This window comes from Heliangelus exortis, chromosome 3 (genome assembly GCF_036169615.1).
Source record: "Heliangelus exortis chromosome 3, bHelExo1.hap1, whole genome shotgun sequence".
Classification (NCBI taxonomy): Eukaryota; Metazoa; Chordata; class Aves; order Apodiformes; family Trochilidae; genus Heliangelus; species Heliangelus exortis.
In genome coordinates, this window is record NC_092424.1 from 69,217,179 (window position 1) to 69,238,717 (window position 21,539).

Genomic DNA, 21,539 nt, shown 5'->3' on the forward strand with positions numbered 1-21,539 from the left:
AGCCTGCCTGGTTGGATGGGGTGCTCGCCTGTCACAGCTGAACACAGAGTTTCATAGAAGTTACTACACTTATCAACAGCTTCAACGTTTTCGGTTGACTTAGTTGGAACTTTTTTAGTGTTCATGAGTAGGTTAGAGACTATGCTTATCTCAAAAGGAAACTGGCTTGATTTTGTAGAGATATTTTCAATGGATTTCAGCAACGAAGACATTGCTGGTCAGTGTCATAGTAGCAGTATTTGAACATTCAGTGCTAATGCCCTTTCTCTTTTTCCTGCTTTGTAGGGGTCTTGGTATATTTCTATGCCTTTTCACAATTCCTCTTCACAAATCTTCTTTTCACATCTCAGAACTTTTCAAGGCTCCTATTTTCATGGTGATGCCCTTATCTTCTCATTTCATAGCTCACAGCTCTTGTGATCACATTACGTCTTCTGCAAATTGTGCTGTATACATGATACTTGCAGGAGATTTAAGGTTTGTATCAAATAACAGAGTCCCAAGTATCTCACAGAATATGCTCACCATTTCTTTTCACGGAAAGAAAATAGGAATACATTCAAGCAATGATTTTTTAAACTCAAATATTTTACAGGCATCTTGAAAGGTTTTTCCCCAACAAAAATACATTTTTCAAGTGGAGAAAAGTACCAGCTAGACATGCAAAGAAATTGATTTTCCTTTTCCAAGTTAGTATGGAGGAACAGGCAATCATATTCAGCATTTGAACAGGTGATTAACTTCAACATAGGAAATTCAAACATTACAAGCTTTTTCTGAAATACTAATACATTTAGTGTTCATTGCACAAAATTGACATTTGTTGAAGTTTTGAGTAATTTCATGAAGGTGAGCAAAATACTGTGGTCTAGAGATATTTTTGTTTTAGAAAATATTTTTTCACACCATTTATTGGCTACTTTTATACACTGGAAAAATTCATAGCAACATATCTGTTTCAAGTTTCAAAATTCAAGTTTCAAAATGAAGGACAGCTGTTTGTGTGCACTGGAATGTGCCAGACAGAAGAATCTCTAACCTAAGTCCTCCTTTGGCTCCTACTCAGGGGTAGTGGTTGACAGAAATGCTTGATAAATGTTCTTCAGCTTTGTAACTATGCTATATTATAACATCTGAATCAGCCTTTGCTCATCTCAGATGTTCATAGGATAAAACAAGTGGACTTGGTTGCATTTCATTTTTTTCTCTCCTTCTATTATGGAGAGAGGGGGAATCCAGAGATTTTGCAAAGAGTTCTTGATCCCATTGGTTGAATAGCATCATAATAGCCTTGGAGAACTGAGACAAGCCATGTGTTTTCACAGAGCAGACTCTAGCAGCTTAAACAAAGAACTAATTATGTATGCCTGACAAGGAAAAGTAGAAATACTCCCAAGGCTCAGAACCAAAAATTGGATACTGGCAAGTGCTCCTGGATAATGGTGAAAACACAGTAGCAGTGTGGTCTGCAAGAGGTAGGGTCATATTTGAGGCAGTTTTTCTGTAGCAACGAAACTGTACTGCATCAGAATGTGCTGGCAACCTCAGCCTGCCTCTTTCTGGGTTGAAAAAAAAAATAATTAGATTATAGTAACAGAACTGGATTAGAAACTAGATTAAAATAACAGGACAATAACTAAATAAAAACAGGATGAAAATTCACTTGTCTGTAGTACTACTCATTACTTCTCTAAGGCTACAACCTGCAATACAAGTAAAGTTTAGACTAAGCTAGTAAGTCAGTTATGATTTGTAAAGCAGCTGCTGAGATTTAGACTGAACCTCTAAAATGCTGGCAACCCCCAGGGTGGATTCTAGACAGAGTTGTGGCATGGACACATTTATGGCAACATAATGCAACTATTGCACATATTAAGGAGCTGATGATCAACTGGTTTGTACCAAAATATTAAGACTGTGAATGAAAATGAAATATACAAAGAACTTCACTGTGTGTTTTTTGTCATACCATGCCTGGGACTGGGATATCACTCCTATAAAATCTCTCAGTAATTTTCTCATAATAGTTGTGATTTTCAGCAGCACTAAGATATCTGAAAGTTGGAAGGAAAGGTTTTATAGAGGGCCCCAGCAGCCTTCAACAAATGCTGTGAAAATTTTTGTGTTACCATGTTGCTGTACGCAACGAGAATGGAACTGAGGTATGTACACAGCTGTCATTTTATTTGAGGCTGCTTGAGGCATGAAGCTATGGCAGCTGAGCAAGACCATGAGATTCTCAACTTCCCAGAAACATAGAAAAAATAGCAAGACTGAGAAAATTTTAACTGAGGTAGCTCTGTCTCAGTTGGAAGGCTGAGACTGGAAGAAGTGTGATGACCATCTGTACAAGGCAGATTTTCAAGCACTAATCATGATAATTGATCTGTCAGATTGTCCACAGACAGATCTTGTCGGTCTTTGAAGAACGAATATATCCCAGAATACCACACATTAATAACCAAACTAAAATGTTCACCTCAGTCAGAGCAGATGTTCTCTGAAAATCACGTGCAAATGTAGTTTGAACAAGAAGAAGCATCAACTGGATCACAGACTAAACCCTTTCATCAATAAAATATTTTTAAGAAGTGAAGTTAAGCTTCCTCTTCCTATTATTTGGAGGCATTACTACTAGTTAGCAAAATCAGAGGTGCAGCCCCAGCAGCAGTGTTGAGGCAGAAATAGAGGACAAGGCCCAAAGCCTGTGCTAGTTGTGTGGGGACATAAGTTGTCCAAATCAAGGAGCTAATGAGATCATGTCACCAACTTCACAGGCTTGTATAAACTTCAGACATCTGCCTTAGTCACTTTGTTAAGGGGAAAAGATTTAGACCCTTGAAGGGCAAGATCCATCTGTTTTATTTTCACTGAGTGGTTTAGGACAAGATGAAGAGTGCACCTGTTCTTCCACACTGATTGAAAGGGAGATCCGAATGATCTATAGAGGTCCCTTCCAACTCTGGTGATTTTGCGGTTCTGTGAAATTACTGGTCAAATTTTTTTTCCTGCATCTTTGGAACTGCAGGTCAGAAGAACTGGGAAATACCATGGACTTGTTATAGTTCCATCCTTCTCAGAGAAATGATCTGTGTTAGTGCAAGCGTCAGAGCAACTGGGACCTCATCTCTTTTACACTGTATTTTAGGCACTTTGGAGAACTGTTGTCTTTTATAGCTTATTGCAGCTGAGCTCAGTTCTGTCTCACCCATTGAAAAAAGAAGGAGCAGCTGGTACAAAAATGGATTTACACAGAAGAATCCTGGTAGGTAGAGAAGAATCCAGCTTCTTCATTTCATTTTTGTGAAGAATGGGACCTATATACTGATTGAAAATGTTTATGTAAGATTAGAAAACAGTGTTATTTCAGATCGTTCCCTTGTATGAACTACCACAAGAGAAAGACTCAAGGAAAAAACCTGACACTACTGTGGAAGTATGAGCAAGTAAAAGAACATTAGACAATATGTTTCGTAAGAAGTCAAACTGCGTTCTTTGCCTTGGAAACAGTCAAATCTGTATTTTTTATTTCTTTGTTTTTAATTTAATTTATTTCCAACTTTAACAGTTTAAAGAGAAAGGTAGTAAAATCATCTTCCTTGAATGACAGGAAACTGTCGTTGTCTGCTTTCCATTAAGAACAAAATAGAATAATTCATCCTGTTGATCATTGAAGAGATAAATGGCAAGTAAAACTAATGAAGATATATATTATTTGGGAAGACAGTAATGCTGTTAAGAATTTGATTTAGCTGCATTAGAGAGCCTGTAGAAGAATTCTTTGTCTAATTAGAATCAAAGACAGTATGTCCCATACCCAAGATCTATTAAAGCAGCACCTGACATTTCATACTATTTAATATACTCCACAATGTGTAAAGCTCTAAAGCTCTCAGAGGAGAGAAAACAGAAATAATTTTTTTTTTTTTTTTTTTTTTTTTTTGTCCTGTGAAGACATGCTAGCCAAGCCAATGTCCAGCACTGAAGATGGAAGGGGACATAAGTAAACAAAAATTGGACAGAAGCTCATGACCAGACTGCTAGTCAAAACAAAACAAACTGAAAAGGTCTCCAGTGAAAATTAATCATTTAATAAAGTCTTATTATGGGGCAGATTCCCATGACCACTGGGTAGAAGGGAGTTAAGGCCTTGTAAGCAAGGGTTACACATATGCAGTGAAGAGGGATAGTTTGGAGCTGTGAGGGAAGGTGAGCTACATAGCTGCAAAAGAAGATGAAATTCTGTTTGTAATCAGTAACCTTTTTTTTTTTTTTTTTTTTTTTTTTTTTTTAATATGTTTCAAGATAACATATCTTGTTTTGGAGAAGATAATCTGTTGGGGATATTACCCTGACTGAGTGGGAAGATGAGTGGGACAAACTGGCTGACCTTGCAAGAGCCTCTGAACAGCCCTTTTAAGAGCTGATGAACTTTTGATGGATCATTAGTGTAGCCTCCCAAAAAGAGAGGAAAGAAGGAAGCTGTTTCTTACTCCTCTTCAGTGTCCTAACTGAACTTTAACAAACTCTGTAGTCCATACAAGTTACACTGTTACACAAAGAGAGAAAAGCTGTTAGAGTGAATGATACTCTCCTTTTGAATGTACTATGTAGCTGGTAAAAATAGATGTACTTAATTCATACATAAGCAAAACTTAGTTTAATAGAAAGCAATCCTTTGAAAATACCAGATTGTGCATTAAATTGAATCCCTTTCTTCGAGTTGTAGAACTGTAAAATGACAAGTGTAGAATTCCATACAGGTAGCATTGCAGTTTGGTGTACTGTCTTTGGTAGCAAAGAAACTCGGTCTGAAATTGAGTTGCTTTCCCAAAAGCCATGGCTTGATTTATATGATGACTTTGTCTCACATTTTAGAAGATACAGTATTACCTGACACATAATTCCCCTACATGTAACATCTTCTGAAGTGATTTTTTTTTTAATTAAATATCCCTAGAAGGCTAATAAGATAAAGGTACCTGCTTCAGCTCTTCTGTTTTGCTCTTGCTGAAGAGTCACTGTGGTGATACTCAAAATGAACAAAAGAACAATGTAGGAGTTGCAAGCGGAGCCAGGAAGAGTAAACCGACCCATTATCCAGGTAATACAATGTAGCCCACAGAAATAGACCAAAAGATCGTAATCAAATTGTAGGCTGCAAAATTAATGCTGTGGGTAAAATTATTGCTTATACTAAGGAAGAAAGAAACAATGGAGCAACCCAAAATTCCATTACATTTATGTCAAATATATACAAAGATTATTTAAACATAATTTGATCAGCAGAGCTAAGACTCAGTATTTCTAACTGAAAACTGAGAAAATACTAGTATGTACAGGAAAATACTAGTATATACAGCTACAAACGTGCTAAGAAAGTGATGTACGATATGCTTAAATTAATTAGGAGGATTTCTTACTTGTTTTAACTTTTTGAGTACTTAAAAAAACTATAAGAATGAGAACTTTTAAAATTTTCCAAGTGTGAAGGAGCTAAATTTCCAATATAGAAATAAAAGGCCACGGGTGGCATGCTTAACAATAGGGATGGCATGGCTTGCAGAGAATTTATGTGGAAAATGACTGAAAATGAGCTGCCTGCATCCATTTCTTCTTAGATGTTAATACAAATAAGAAACAAACAAACAAAAAGAGTTCCTAAAAAGCATAATCTAAGTATGACAACAGTAAAGATGAATTATTTTGCAAAATAGTATTTGAAGAATAGATTGCTAGTTGCTTCAGAAGTGGCAGTTTTCACCAGTGTGAAGCAGGCATTTGTACCTTCAGATATACAATGTTTAGAGTTTTGCAATAGAAATATGTAAATAGAGTAACAAGTAAGTAAGAACTTATAATTCATACAAAAACATTCATACAAATTGGTTTTATTTCAGGATTATAGACAGAAAAAACCCCAGTTGAAGTAAATGTAGACTTGCACATTTTAAACAAAGTTACTGCAATATGTCATGAAGGAAAACAGCAGACTCATCTCATTTGCTAAATGAGGAAGGAAGAATGAAATATAACAATTTATACATGAAGTATTGCCTGTGTCTGTAAGTAGATGGAATCTCAATAAAAACATTTAAATTCTGTTAGACACTTTATGGATTATGATGTGAAATTATATACTAATGTAATCAGATGGAAACACTACAGCATGGAATGGAATTAAAAACCTATTTTGGACTGGTCCCCAAAAATAGGCTTACTGAAAGAAAATAAAGATAGTGGAACTGAGTTTTACCTGTGAGAAATAATGCTAGTGATATATAATGCAGACAGAGAACATGATAATTTTTTTAATGATAGATGTTTTTAAAAATGCTGTTCCTGGGATGGAAACATCCAAGTATAGAGCCTGAAATGCTACTACTCTTCAAGCATAACCACTCTGCTATGTTTAGCACTGATCCAAATAATTCCAAAAGAAACCAAAATAACTGAAAAACTTCATGGGCATGCTTTTTTAAAAAATTAAATTACCTGGTGTATATCATTGACACATGTAAGGCAGAAAGGACAAGTGGATAACTAGAACGAAATAGACTGACTTCTGCTCTGCTGGTGGAAGGTGTTGGATTTACTGTTGCAATTGCAGCCCCTTCTTTCTTGCCTGTTGGTTCCAGTTGTGATTACTACTCCACTGGTAACTGCTGGAGCTTCACTTGCTGAGAACTGCTTTATTGGTACCCATATGGGTGCAGATGGGCACTATTTAATCTTTGAGCATTGTTTTCAGTGGTAGTTTTGAATTTCCATTTTTTTTCTCCCTTCATTATTTCTACTAGTTATAAGGTAGATACTATAAATATATGAGGAAAAGATACTATAATATGTGAAAGAATAAAACTAATTGCTCCTCACAGCTAATGTGCAAGATGTGTGATTGGCATTTGTCAAGCAGGCAGGTCTTGTACCTTCCTCTGTTCACTAGATAATCTACCTGTAGATAGATCCTTCCATGGCAGGTTGCACAGCACCTATCTGCTTCTTATCCAAGGACCCTAGAGTATGGAGCAAGAGCTGTGCTAACTTCTAACATTGCTAAACTGCTTAAAGTCCACTGTTGACTTCTCCAGAATCCTCTGGAGTTTATGCAGACAGTAAAGCTGGTGGATCTGGCCCCAGCAATTAAAAATTTACTGGTCCCAGTGATGTCTTCCCTCTCAGACTGAAGTTTCTTTCACAGAAAAGTCATGGGTAGAACATGTGTGTAGCTTGTGTGCAAATCCAAAGCCTTTGGGCTTAGTGCAGTTTCCCTGTCATTTAGCTAGAAGGTTGGCATTGCACTGAAGTGGCCGAGGTGTGAACACATCTTCCATCTGTCTGCTGCTCTGCAGGAGGCAGGAACCTGGGCAGAGGAGCAGCAAGAAATATCAGGACATCTTCAATGGCAGCTGCCCTTTCTTACTGCTGTGCATGGCTGTTCCTAGTTGAAAGCTACACTGCTGAACTGATGAAATACAGCAATTTTTATCAGCTGGATTATTTTGTCACAAGTGAGGACAGAAGCCTAATGTGCCTGATTTAGGTAGCTTAAACAAAAAATCTGTTGCATTAATTAAAAAAATATATATAAAAAATTGCAGTGTTAAGAGTATGACTCAATTCTGTAGTACTAGTTATTGATTTTTACAGTGATGTCACTTTCTTCATCTAAGCTTTTTATATCAAATGTACAGTAGCAAGCAGCTGAACAAATTCTGGGCTTGTCTTAATCAAAGGGAAATGTTCATATGCTTAATGGGATATAAGTGTTACAATTCTTCAGATAACCAGTTTTAGGCAATTGTAAGAATGATTGGTGTCAGCTGTTTTAATGTGTTGACACACACACTGTGACCAGTGGTGATATATAATTCCTGGGGATTTCCTGATCTATATAGGCTTTCTCTTCCTCTTGCATTTGTGCTATCAATACTTTTAAACTGCATTTCCGACACAGCATCTTCTACCTCTGAAGCCAAATTCTGGAAATAGCCATCTTGATGATTTGGGCTGAGACTAAGTCTCAGTGTAGTTTAAACTGCCCTTAGGGGATAAGGAAATGTACTTTTGACACTGGTGAGTCAAGTAAGGCCATGTCTGTTACATATTTAAGGCTGCTTTCAAATCTTCATCTCTGCCCTGTAGCAAAAATACTGCTCCTGAGTCTCATTCAGCTCCTTTCCTCTCAGAACATAAATGTGCAAGTGCATCACAACTTTTTGCTTTAGAGTGGGAAGCATGCTGAAAGACTTTTTTCACATTATAAACAAAACCAAAACCAAACAACGAAAAACTCAAGATGGAATACGGAAGTAAAAGTGGTTACCAAACACAAATTCTTTCAGAAATAGTAATTATCTGGAAATTTCCTTCCACTGCAGCCATCCTTTTAAGTGTACACTGCAGAATAAAAACACACTGTTTTCTAACTAAGCGATTTGCTAATGAGGTAGCTGGAAAGACAAACAGTAAAAATAGTTTTTATAAAACCTGTGGAATAGTACAAATCTTTTGCTAATCACAGAATAACCTTGAAACTGTCCTACTCTGAAAGGATTTTTAAATAGCTTTTGATAGCTCTCTTCTCTTTAACAAAAAGGAAAACAGATATTATCAGAGATATATTTTATTTTACATAAAATTAGTGTCTAATAAGTTGTGTCCTATCTATATACTTCAAGAATTAACAATGCTAGAAGTAGTCTGAGGCTGGGGTTACATTCTTTAATATACATGTGTCAATGTCCACTTTAAATAATTTTACATTCCAGATGTACCACCTTTCAAGTAGATTGGTGCAGACTGTTTGCAGGTATGCCATACAAATTGGATCAAAAAATGATCTGGCTTTATTTTTTTTCATCATCATCTTTCTGACTTTTTTTTTGTTGTTTGTTTTTTCACATTAGATCAGTCTCACAGATAAAATTCATAGCTGGTTTACATAAAAAGTACCAGCACAACTGAGATTTAGTGCACTATGTCTTAGAGGATGAATAAACAGTGGGAAAAGGGGAGATAGGAAATACCTTACAGTGACAGTGCTGCATGAGACTACAGCTAGAGGAATAGTGAACAGAACTGAAATCCAGTTCGTTACCTTTATGGAAGAATATTTCTTCAGTTTAGGTACTGAGATTATGGTATTACCAGTTGCTTTTCTTACTGGTGAGTTCTTGAAATTTGTGTAGAAGGATCATAAAATCTAAAAGACTTTATTATAAGCTGTAAACAGAAAAAAAAAAAACAAAAAAAACTGGGGAGGAATTTTGCAGAAATATTTTTAAGAAAGACTGGAACATTTTCATGTTGTGTCTTGCTCAAGCTTTTATGAAGACAGCTTTATGCTCATTTGACTTCTGGCATTCACTAAGCGTCTCTGCACTGGAGCAGTAACCTGCAAAGTCTTCTTGACTTCTATATTTGACACTCCTGGCAAGAGTGACAAAATGTGCTTGCCAAATAATTATCTCCCATGGTAAGTCACTGAAGAGATGGAAAAACACTGCAAGACATTATCATACCTTTTAGGACAGTCATCATGTTTACAGACCTTAAAAATGCAAAAAGTGTGCTTTTTAAAAAGAAAAAAGAAAAAAAAAGTCTGTGAAAGAGGTATTGAAAACTATTACTTGCAGCAATTTATGTTGCATAGTCTGATGTATGTGAAGATAACTGGCATATAAAATAACCTTGCCAAAAACTGCCTTTTTGAGATCAGTCGAGGGAAACAGATCACAGATTTTGCTGATAGAGCCCTTGCTTTCTTTTGGTGAATTTTAATAGTATTTGTTGCTACTGCAATGTTTTTTTTTTGTTTGTTTGTTTTTTTATGTATGAGCAACAGTGTCTCTTTATTCAGGACTTTTAAAATGGAGTCTGGTGAGTTTACCGAAGATCATATTACATGTTTGCCTGTAGTAGAGAGATTGAGAGATTGAAGCTTAGTCATGGAGTTTCTTATCAGTCCAGTGCTCTTAAATGAAGAATTTGGGAAAAAGTTAATCATTTACAGTAGGCAACAAGGACAGCACAGACTTTAACCAGTGCCTTAGGGTCGGTGAAGTGTATGACCTCCATAGGTTCTGCTGTGACCTCCTGGCCCGGCACAGGCTGCCGCAGACTCCCCCAGCGGGGGCGGCTGCGCTTCCCCAGAGCCGAGTCCTCCCCTGCTCAGCTGTAGCAAGAACCCAGTCCGAAAAGCACCCCCAAGGTTATAAAATTTGGGAAGAGCGTTGGCATGGCCACAGCAAGAGGGCTGAGATAAAACTCATGCACCCAAAGGTCCAAAGGGAGGGATCCTTGGCTAGCAACAGAATGGACAGCAGCTTTATGTTCCTCCTCACTCAGCACTGCCTGCTGCTCCAGCAGAACCTGTGTGTATCGTGAGTCTGGGTTTGTGTCTTTGTCTCTTAACTCTTCAGCTGTTCTGACAAGCAGAGTTCAAACACATCGATAGTATTCTCCCATCCCATGTATCATCCTCCCTGCATGTTTTTCCTGCTTTCTGTATGTTGTCATTAATGGCCTAATTAACTCTTTTTGGGAACTGCAATTTAGTGAATTTCCTGACCTTTATGCACTTAGTCCTTCTAAAATAAAAGCTCTCCCTTCCCTCCCCACAGGAGATTCTTGACAATTCATAACGTTGAGCTTTTGAATCTAGCATTGGTGGGGATGCTGTTACAACACTAGTGTGGTCAACGATGCATTTTTCCTTCACAACAAAAGAAGGCTTTCAGGCTGGATGTTTCCATGTTTCTGTTTTATATAAATGCATATTTATACACAGGGAGAGGCTTAGCCAGCCCATTGTGGAATTTTACTGGAGAGAGCAGTGGGTGGCTTTTACAGGAAGGGAAGTAGCCCATTTGTGGCTGTGGGATTCCTTCAGCCACTGGTGCTGCCAAACACTTTTCTAGCTTCACATCAGGCCTTATTCTTCCCTATTTCTGCTTTACTTGCCTGCTTCTTGCCTTTTTTTTTATTGACTAGATAGAGGTTAAAAACTACAGTTTTTAATCCAGCTTGACGAATTCTGCAACATGGACATTTTGCTGTAAAAATAAAAATATTTTCCTGTTCTTAAGTCATAAACAGCATAAATTATTGTCTGTTAATGTATATCTGGCATTCTGTTTGGCTTTGTGTTTGCTTAGCATAGGTGCTACAAATTAGGTAAGAAAAATAATGATACTACAGAATGGATTTCTTTGTTGGAAATGAATAAGGTTTTCATAACTTAAAAAATGGAAGACTGTTTTTTACAAGAAACTTATATCTAGTTCTAAGTTAAATCCTTGAAAAATGGGTGAAATATGACATGACACACATATTTCTTTAACATAAATCCTTTGTTGCTTTCTATAGAATTGGAAACAACATGAAAGAACTCAATTTTTTTTTTTCCTACTCACTCTTACTGGGTAGAAGAGAAAGGATGAACCTGATATTTCTTGTACTGTGAGATCTAATTAGGAAATTCAAGATGAATGTGTTGGAGTTTGAAATTATTTAATTCTTCCTCTGTCTGGGAAATACAAGCTGGGCTGACACTGCAGTTTCCTGATGCATAATGACATATATTGCAAATACTGGGAATCTTGGTTCCAGGTATGCCATATTTTATTAGCTAGTTGCAGATTTAACTCCACAGCTTCTAGTGATTATATTTGCTGATTTGTTAGAAGTCTTCTACTCCTGAAATCAGTCATTCTGCATACTGCAACTAAAGCAAAGTTGTTGAATTTTATCTTACTTTGCTATTTTAAAAATGAGTTTGTGTGTTTTGATGGGAACATTTTAAATAAAACTAGAGAAGAAGAACTAAAAAATGTTGCTGACTTGATTTGTCTGCGATAGTACGGGAACAGAGATCTCATTTCAGAATAATCCTTACTAGTTTGTGGTAGAAGATAGTCCAGAGCAGGTTTCATCTTGCTTTAATTTATGGCTAGCTACTTAATCCTCAGAAGCTGTTCTCTTGAGAGGGGATTGGTAGGCTTAAGGAATGGTGAGGTTATGTTCTATTTCTCTTGACCATAGCTGTCACAAGGTTTGTTAGGTAAAAGCAGCACAGCACCTATGTGAGGATTGGCTTTGCCAAGTCTTCAAGAGGGAAGTGGAGCCAGCAGCTAAGCTGCCACAGTGGGTTTAACAATTCAGCTGTCTCCTCATAAAGTCCATAGAGCTGTTGGCATCAAGAGAGTGGGAAAGAAAAATCCCCACTCCGTCTGAGCCTTGGTTATAGATAGTTTTGAAATTCATTAGAATTGTAATGATAGATTATTTAAAATTCCAAAGCTAGTTACTGTTGGAACTTTTGTTGCAGAAATTCAAGACTAGATGAAATACATTTTGGAGAAGAGTGATCTAGAGTTCACATCTGCTACTGGGACTGGAATTGCTCTGCCTTTCCCTCAAGACATTTAAAATCAATTGTTTTTTAGGCATCAGTTTCTTTAACTTCATAAGTGGTAGCCTCTGATAATTTTAAAAAAAGCTGCTATTTTTTCATACTACCCAGGCCCAGCATGTACTGCAGTAAGGATGTAACTTTAGAAGTTTCTTCGAAATCCTGCAATTGGTTGCCTTTCAGAAAGTAAAAGGTAGAGGAAAAGCCAAAAGCCATGTTGTTTTTTTCTGAACAGACGTTTTACTAATTATGTGCAAAATTTTAACATTAAATTGAGGAAGAGACCCTTATGCTCAGATTATCTGAAACTGTCTAGAATTTGCTTGCACTGATGTTAGAGTTCATTGCAGGTCTTTTGAAATGCATAAGACGTGGAATTTATATACTAAGATTTACTTAGTATCTCAAGTGTGTTTTAAAAGCTGTTAAAATACTAAAATTCATACATAACATTCTTTTACTATGTTCGTTTTATGATACAATCTTTAATGCATAACTGCACACCCTGTTTAAGCCAAAACCCAGCCTAGTGTACAACTATGTTTTGGTACAAAGTATTTCACATTATTCAGATTCTATCTTCCTCTACATGTATCTACAGGTATTCTCTTTTTGTCTTTCAGAGGCAGTAAAGAAAGATGGGAGATGGGATACAGTTATATAGATACAATTAAGTGAAACAAAGGGCATAATATGTTTGGTTTGTTTTATTTGATGTGCATATCTCTGTCCCTTAGAACCTGAGCCTAGAAGATTTTGGTTTCTCTAACCATTCCAGCTATTGAAGGCCTTATATTGAGGGGATGTACTACACATAAATGGAACGTAGAAGGTTGCTTCAAACTAAGAGCTTAAGCTCAGAATTCTTTCTTTTTAAATGGTCATCTTCTGTGTATGGCTAAAGATATGATTAAAAGCACTTATTTCCTGAGTACTTATGCTCTGGATCTTTTCTGATCTTTGGTTTCCTGCAGGGCTTAGCTAATATTGAAGCAGGGCTACATGATAAAACACTAGACACTTTAATGGTACCTTCATTTATTGATCCTAGCAAAATAATTATGCTGATTTGCTTTTTTTCAGGTACAGAGTGCTCTTCTTCAGTTAACTTTTTTCTTTTCCTTTACAGATTTCAAGCATGTGTTTATTTTGCATCTGTCTTCCAAGCTATGTCATGTGGTATACATTACTTAGCATCTGTGTTCATGGCTGTTACTCCTAACTTTGTATGTGGGATCCCTGGAAATGTGAGTAGTGTTCTTTTCTACAACTCCTCTGAATCAAGTATAAAGGACATCTGGACACTGTGGACATCAACAGAAAATTACATTGTAGTCCAGCTGGAAAATGGAGAAATTTGGGAACTTAACCAGTGCAGCAGATCTAAACGAGAAGTCAGTTTGGATCTGGCATATGAATACAAAGGCAACAAGTCCATATTTTCATGCTCTGATGGATTTTTCTATGATGATACCAAGTGGAAGAGCACTGTTGTTACGGAGTGGGATCTGGTCTGTGAACGAGAATGGCTTGCAAAATTAATCCAGCCTACATTCATGCTTGGAGTCCTGATTGGAGCAGTGATTTTTGGTGACATTGCTGACAGGTAGAGTGTCATTTTCTGAAAACTCAAGCTTCAGACCGCAGTAACTTTATGTGTTTTCAACCTGTTTGGTTGTTTTCATTAATTGTGTATTCACGGTTCAAGAGTTTTGGATATAGTTTTACCCACAGAGGTGTTTAGCTCAATTTCTTTTTCTAACAGTGAGTACTAATTTTAAAATGTATTCACAAATCATTTGCTTTTAGAATTTTTTTCCTACTTTATATCTACATTATTCTAGACCTTGATGCCTCAAATTGCCTTGTGCAGATGGTAATTGCCCACAGTTTTTTGTTTGTTTGTTTATTTTGTTGGGGTTTTTTTGGTTTGTTTGGGGTTTTTCTGGGGGGGGGGTTGTTAGTGGTAGTATTATTTTTTTTTAAGCAGGAAAACCAATAGTAGAATAACAATAGTAAAACCTGGTAATAGATTTTCACCTTATTTTCCAAGAGGAGAGGTTCTTCATGGAAACAGATTTTTATTTCTGGATATGATAAACAACTGAAGGGCTACTGGAAGGGTAAAAATATGTATTTTAAAATCAGAAATTTCCTAACCTCTATCATTAATATAGCTCTGTGGGGCTCATGTAAAGGCTTTGAGGGTTTGTTCAGACCCCATGTTCCTAAAATAAACACCCGTACACTATTTTTCCTTGCAGTACAATTGTAGTTTTGTCCCTTGAGTGATTAGATTAAACCTCAGTTTTTTCAAAGTTAGTCTAGATAGTAGAAAATAGTTGTCAGTGAGCTGTGCTGTAGTTTCACTTATTTACTAATATGTACAGAGTTCTGTTTGAGAAAGAGGAGAGTCTGCCCATGGTGGGACTTGACCTGAGTAGTCCCTCACTCATGGTCCCAAGGCTGTTATTTAGCCCTCTCCCCTCCAACACTGCCTCCCTGGATGTTTTCTCCAATCATGCACTGGGATTCAGTATCAGAGCTGGCCTTGGAAGCATCAGTGAGATCCAGGATGTAGGTCTGTATCCTCCCGATTCTCTTGCTTCTCTCTCTTAACACAAACATACATATTCCTACCTCAGAACACCTCAGAACACATGCTCCTCTACCCATATGAGATCAAATGCTTAAGTTGTACTTGGTTTTGTCTCAGGCAGGTTATGTGCCTGTGTTTTGATCTGAAGACTGAGATAGTGTTGTTTATCTCTTTCTATAAAGGATCTTGTTGATCTCTTTTAGGAATAGAGTGAAATTTTATCCCAGAGCTAACAGTATAAACAGAAAAAGCAGACCAGGCGTGTTGTTTCCTGTTTTTGCTTCATTATCACCATGCTAAGGTGTTGCAGCTACAACATGGGAATGCAAAATTAAAGATGATTCTTTTTTTTTAATTTCAGAACACATGGAATCAATCCTCCCTCCTGATCCAAGTCTTTGTATAACCATATTTAATACAAAACCAGAATATAATACCAACATTTGTTCTGTGTTCCTTTAAATAATTCATAGCTTTATCAATTAATACTCAGCATGATTTATAAGGTTATGATCACATTGTTCTCATTTCCACTAATTCAAGCCATGGACAGCCAGTTAAAATAATATGCACATTCTGAATTGCAGATTTACAACTGTGAATTTTACAGCTGAAAGTTATTATTTTCTGACACGTCCTGTCTGGTGGAAAATAAGTTTGTGGGTTCCTCCCATTCCTAATTAACAGATTGCCCAACAGAAGAGCTGTGACAGCTGGGACTCACTGGGATCTCCTCTGGCAGGGTTCAGAGACCAAATACAAATGACTCCAGGTCAGGGTTGGAAAGAACTATGCCCTGTGGCTGTTTGGCCTACACCTCCTATTTACAACACCCATTTTCCAGGATTGTTTTAATGTAGTACCAAATAGAGAGAAAAACCCACAAATGAGCCTACACCCCCGAAAGTCCTCAGACTCTATGCCTAAATGTAAAATTCACATCTGTGAAAAGTTGATCACAGTGAAGTAGATAGTAAAAGTCCAAGAGAATTTTATAAAGGAAAAAAAAGATTGTGCATGTTTTGTGTTACAGAACATTATCAATAGAGTGTAGTGTATTTACTGCAGATTTCTAGGCTCTCTCCTCAGAGGAGCTTTGTATTGATAGCATGTGCTAACTTCTTAGGGTCAACTGCCTCTGCTTGGTATATTTTCTTCTTAAGATATGGGAAAAAGATAAACAAATAGAAGTTCCCATTTTTTACACTGGAAATTAATGTGTTATTTATGGGCAGCATGTGTATGGGCAGTATGTGACATGAAGGGTTTTTTGCTGCTGGTATACCAGCTTATTGGATTTTTGTTCTTGTACCTGCATGCATGTGTGCTGTGATGTGATCAAGAAATAGAGGAACTATGTAATTGTCATTTATTAGATAATTCAACATTAACTGGACAAAGATAAGTTACAGAAGCCTTTCATTAATATCCAAATTGGTTGTAATTTTGGCAGGAAATGGCATGTATTATCACAGCTGACTTTTCTGAGAAATTACTAAGCAGGCATTACTTAGTAGAAAACATCTGAAAAAGCAAGTCTTACCTACTCTGTAAGACAAAGTAAGATTAGTTATGTGGAAATTAAACTTGAAACTTTAATTAGGCAGAGGTAAGGCCCACTTCTGCATGTTGCTTCCAGCCAAGAACAGGGGAATGATAGTTGCTTCTGTAGGAGCTTCTCCTTCACAGGAGGAGCTTCTCTTGCATTTTATTTGAATTACTCACGTAGCAAGGAAAATACAGGAAACTAATGTAGAGCGTTAAGTACAGTATTTTCAGATTTACTTCCAGATAAGCTCTCAGGAGTTGCAGGTGTATTTTAATAGAATGTTTGTGGTTATTCATAATTTTATTACTGCTGTAATTTGCAGATTGGGAAGACAGCGTGTTATATGGTTCACAAGCACTGGTCAGTTTGTATTTGGCATTGCAGTGGCCTTCACATTTGACTACTACAGTTTTGTGATTGTGCGCTTCCTCCTTGCTATGGTAAGAAAGGATGTTCACCCTTGCTCTTTTTATGTGTCATTTCCTACCCCTTCTCAGGAATAACTCCCTTTTGTTCTTATTTACTCCCCCACTTCACTATTCTAAAGCCCCCTCTGTTGCACTTATTTCAGCAGAGCAGGGAGAGTCTGAATGTTCTTGGACCACAGCACTTTTCCTCTTTGAATTAATAGAAAGCACCCGTATGAAGCAGTGTTTGGTACTTCCTCCATCCCAACCTCTGCTGGACTGGTAATTAAATACCAAGTGTGAACAAATAGCTCTGGATTCTGCATTGCAGCTGCCATTGCATTTCTCTTTATTGTCAGAAATAACTGACTGATTGTTAAAATAACTTATCTATAATAAGTATGATTATCTCTATCTCTACCATTTTGAGTGATGGAGGAGAGATGCAAGTTTTCTCTTCCATGCATCTCTTTTGTCTATTAGGCTACATCTGAAATACTAAATACATAGGTAGGCATGTTTCATTCCTAGATATTTATACTGTACTTAAGGGTGTTCCAGGATCCATGTTTATGCATAGCTATGCATATACTTCTTAATATGTGTCTGATATATATCCAATATCTAATATATATTCAATATTTATACATAACCAATTTTAAATTAGGTTTTTATATCTAAAAGTGTAACACAGTCTTCCACTGAATAGTGGATAAAGAAATTAGGAAGCCATCACAAGAAAAACTATGTAAGTTATTTAAAGTCAATTTGAAAATAACCACATGATTTGCTGGCAGGGCATTAGTGAAGACAGGGCCTTGGACCTGAAGATCCCTTTGCCTGATTAAATCTCAGGCTTTTCTTGCAGGAAAAACTGCATAGGCATTTCAGCCTTGAACAGTGAGATCAACAAGAGTTCCTCTATTGACACCCTTGGCTGCTGATGCTAGGGGCTGGGATAGTTTAGAAAAGAAAAGAGCTCTGACCAATGCTGTAGGTTTTAAACTGCTCACTGGGACTGATTTGTGAGCCAAAGGTCTGAAGCTCTGGCTCCATGCCACTGAGACCAGTGCACATCGAATCCTAACAGATTCAATCAGTACAGATTTATTAACTGCAGGATTTTTAACCAGAAAATTGAATAATTGAAACATTTTACTGGAATGCTTTCTTGTCTAGTTTTTCTGTGTATGTTTTGAAATGTTTTGAGATACCAAGATTTTGACTGTTACTATAGAAATGGAAATATATGTATGTTCAATAATATATATTGAATGAAGAAATACTATGATGCAAAACATGCCAGTAATTGCATTCCTTTAATATGACTAGATAATGAATGAGAACTTATAAATATAAATGAAATTATTTACCAACATTATACAAATTTGATTTTGTGGGATAATTTACAAGGTTGAAAAAGATAATGCTAGTAAATTTGCAGTTCCCTGACATGCAGATTATTAATCTAAACCTACCTAAAAGCCAAGGTCAGGATTTGCACAAGTGGCAATTACTCAAGGGAAGCTCATTTGACCAAGCATCATGTTTGGTATTTTACTGAGGCACCTGATTTTTGGAGGTGAGGGCTTGATGACAGCAGCAAACCAGGCTCTTTTTCAGGTGTCACTTGCTGGCTCTCCCTCACTACAGAAAAGCATCCAAAATAACTTCAGATTTAAAAATACCTTTTTCAGGAAGTCTGAAGGTTTGAGTTAACTTTTTCTCCAGTGATTTGTTTCCGGAGCTGCCTTTTTCTGCCAGTGTGGCACAAGCCGGTGCAGTGCCAATTAAGTGTATGTAGATGTGGAACACTGTTAGCTGTTTGGTTTTTGTGTTAGTTATTGCATAAGGAGAGTAGATACAAACATCTATTCTTTTTTTTTTTTCTTTTTTCTTCTTTTTTTTTCTCTCTTTTCCACCCCCCAGGTTTCAAGTGGCTATCTGGTTGTGGCTTTTGTTTATGTGACTGAATTTGTTGGCATTAAAGCACGAACCTGGGCTTCCATGCATGTCCATGCTTTTTTTGCTATGGGAATTATGATTGTGGCACTCGTGGGATTTTTGGCTCAAACCTGGTGGGTCTATCAGATATTTCTCTCTGTAGCAACAATTCCCTTTGTCTTCTGCTGCTGGATGCTCCCAGAAACACCTTTGTGGCTCCTGTCAGAGGAAAGATATGAAGATGCACAAAAAGTAATTAATCTAATGGCAAGATGGAACAAAGTAAGCACTCCCTGCAAAGTTACTGAACTGTGCTCCGTCCAACAAGATGGTCTAGTCAGTGACAGAATGGGTGACAATGACACATCCTCAACAAAGAAGCACAACATCTTAGACCTGTTTTGTAACTGGCACATGGCAAGAAGGACCATCACAGTCTGGCTCATCTGGTTCACTGGGAGCTTGGGGTACTACGTCTTCTCCCTCAGTTCTGTCAGTCTAGGAGGCAATGAGTATTTAAATCTCTTTCTCATAGGTAAATATAATTTTGTACATTATTCTGTTTACGACAGAGCTAGAACGTAACATTTAGAAATGTCTACAGATTTGACAGCCATTTTTTAAACTTTGTTCAAAGAACCTTGTTCAAAAAGTTTCTTGCTAACCATTCGTGAAGTTAGCTAACACAGGAGTGTAATTCACCCCAAATCTCACCGTTTCTCAAAAAAAATAGAAAGATAATTTCAAATGTGTTAGTGCACAAAAATTTTCTACTCTGTTGTTGTGGCTGTAAACCCATGTTCTGCTTATCTCCCCTTTGCCTGCAAGTCTATAGTAGTTCCATACAAACACCAAAATAAGCAGACCAGCAACACAGAATTCCCACAGCTCTGTTATAGGCACAAACTAGGGAAACAAGAGAAAAAAATTTATTCCTTTAATCGCTTACAGTCATGATATATTGAGTCAGTTTGTATAGTAAATAGATTCATAATTCTCAGAAGCGAGAGTAATATTAATTTCTGAAAAGTGAATTTTAAATTTAATAGTTGTGCTATGCTTTTTATTTTGTTGATCTGACTGTAATTTTTCTCTGCTATGTAGGTTGTTTATGAAGGCAGCCCAGTGCATTCAAGCCCTGGTCCAAAGTTTGTTAAAATTAGTGGAAATATTCCATTGACTTCAGAAGACTGTAGATGAAGCTCTGAGCCAGCAAAGAATTCAATCATGCACTTTGCTTTATGCAACTGAGCAGCTCAGTAAAGTGAATGTGACAGTTTATGTTCATAAGCACACAGGAGGATTGGGGCTCTTATGAATTCCTCTTGTGCTGTCACATATTATAGTGAATTGATAGGCTGATATGTTGAAGAGTGGATGCTATTATTGCACTGATAACTGTTACAGTGGAGCATAGTGTGTAAGCCACCCTATCCTCCTCCTCCAAAAAATTTTAGCAGACTAAAGAAAACTGAATAATTGCGACCTGCTTTTACCAACACAAGCCCAAACTACTGTTTCCCAATTAAATATATTGGCATGCTATATGTGCATGGTAAAGGCACATAGCATATTTGCTCAGAGCTGCGTCTGGTTTTCGTCCTTGATTTTACAATGGAATGCTACAATAATAGCATTCTTCATAAGCAAGTTGGTTTAACACATGTCCAGACTGGGTTAGGTTCAATCTAATTTGTTTAGGGACAAATCATGTTTGTGAACAGCCAAATGCCAGTTCCTTTAGAGCTGCAGCCGTTTTTCTCTGGAAATAGACATTAGGGGGAGATCTGAGTAAGAGTGGGATATTGTAAATAACTGCCCACTTTTTAATGGAGAAGAGAAAGCTGGAACTGCACTCTACTGACAATGCTGGCTCAGAGAAAACTGGACTTGCTTGCCTTTTACATAGGGGTGATTTGGCAGCTGAAGCTGGGGGAGGTGCTTGTGGCTTCAGTTTTGTGTCCAGGTAGAAGCTGGTAGATCCAGAGAGGTGTGTTGGTGTGACACCAGCAATATTCCTGGCTGGCACACTTAAGCTGTTGATGTGAAAAAATCTGAAGCAAAAAGAGAAGCAAGAGTGGAGACTTTTCAGTTATCGGTGATAGTGTCAGAAAGCAGAACCGTGGCCTTCCTGTTTTCTGTACTTTTCCACCCCAAAGAAAACTGGAGCTGCAACACTCTGTGAAAACCATGTCCCTTATCATTCTCTGTCCCCTACTACCATATTTCAGGCCATGTCTTTTGCTTTCTGTTGCCATTTTTGTTACAAAGTGAACTAGCCCAACAAACTGGTTATCTCTGAATATCACTATTTTATTATCCCCTAGATTAAACTATTCCTTATGAAGAGGAATTTAGAGTTAAAACGTAACAATGTGTAATCGTGACTTAAACCAAAATAATTTCATACTGACAGGTGCTGTGGAGTTGCCTTGCTATATCATTGCTTGCATTGCCATGGACAAACTGGGGAGGAGAAACACACTCATTCCGTTCCTTATTTTAAGTGCATTGATCTGTGTTTTAATTATGTTCATACCTCAGGTTAGTCATATATTATTGAAAGTGTTCCTATAGTAGAAATTTATTTTAAAGACTATCTGTAAATGCAGCTGCTTTTTCTAA

General features: G+C 37.1%; 1 protein-coding gene across 4 annotated transcripts in view; it reads left to right on the forward strand.

The window, feature by feature from the left end:
* The window catches only part of LOC139794895 (solute carrier family 22 member 16-like), a 52,431-nt gene that overhangs the window by 4,707 nt on the left and 26,185 nt on the right, over positions 1-21,539 (forward strand). The window contains exons 2-5 of one of the 4 annotated variants that reach the window (XM_071741171.1): positions 13,545-14,021; positions 16,886-17,003; positions 18,900-19,449; positions 21,331-21,458. In XM_071741171.1, the coding sequence (XP_071597272.1) occupies positions 13,545-14,021; positions 16,886-17,003; positions 18,900-19,449; positions 21,331-21,458 (1,273 nt within the window). Of the gene's footprint in view, positions 1-13,544; positions 14,022-16,885; positions 17,004-17,134; positions 17,253-18,899; positions 19,450-21,330; positions 21,459-21,539 lie in introns of those variants that run through there. The other 3 variants (XM_071741170.1, XM_071741172.1, XM_071741173.1) reach the window with 3 other exon arrangements.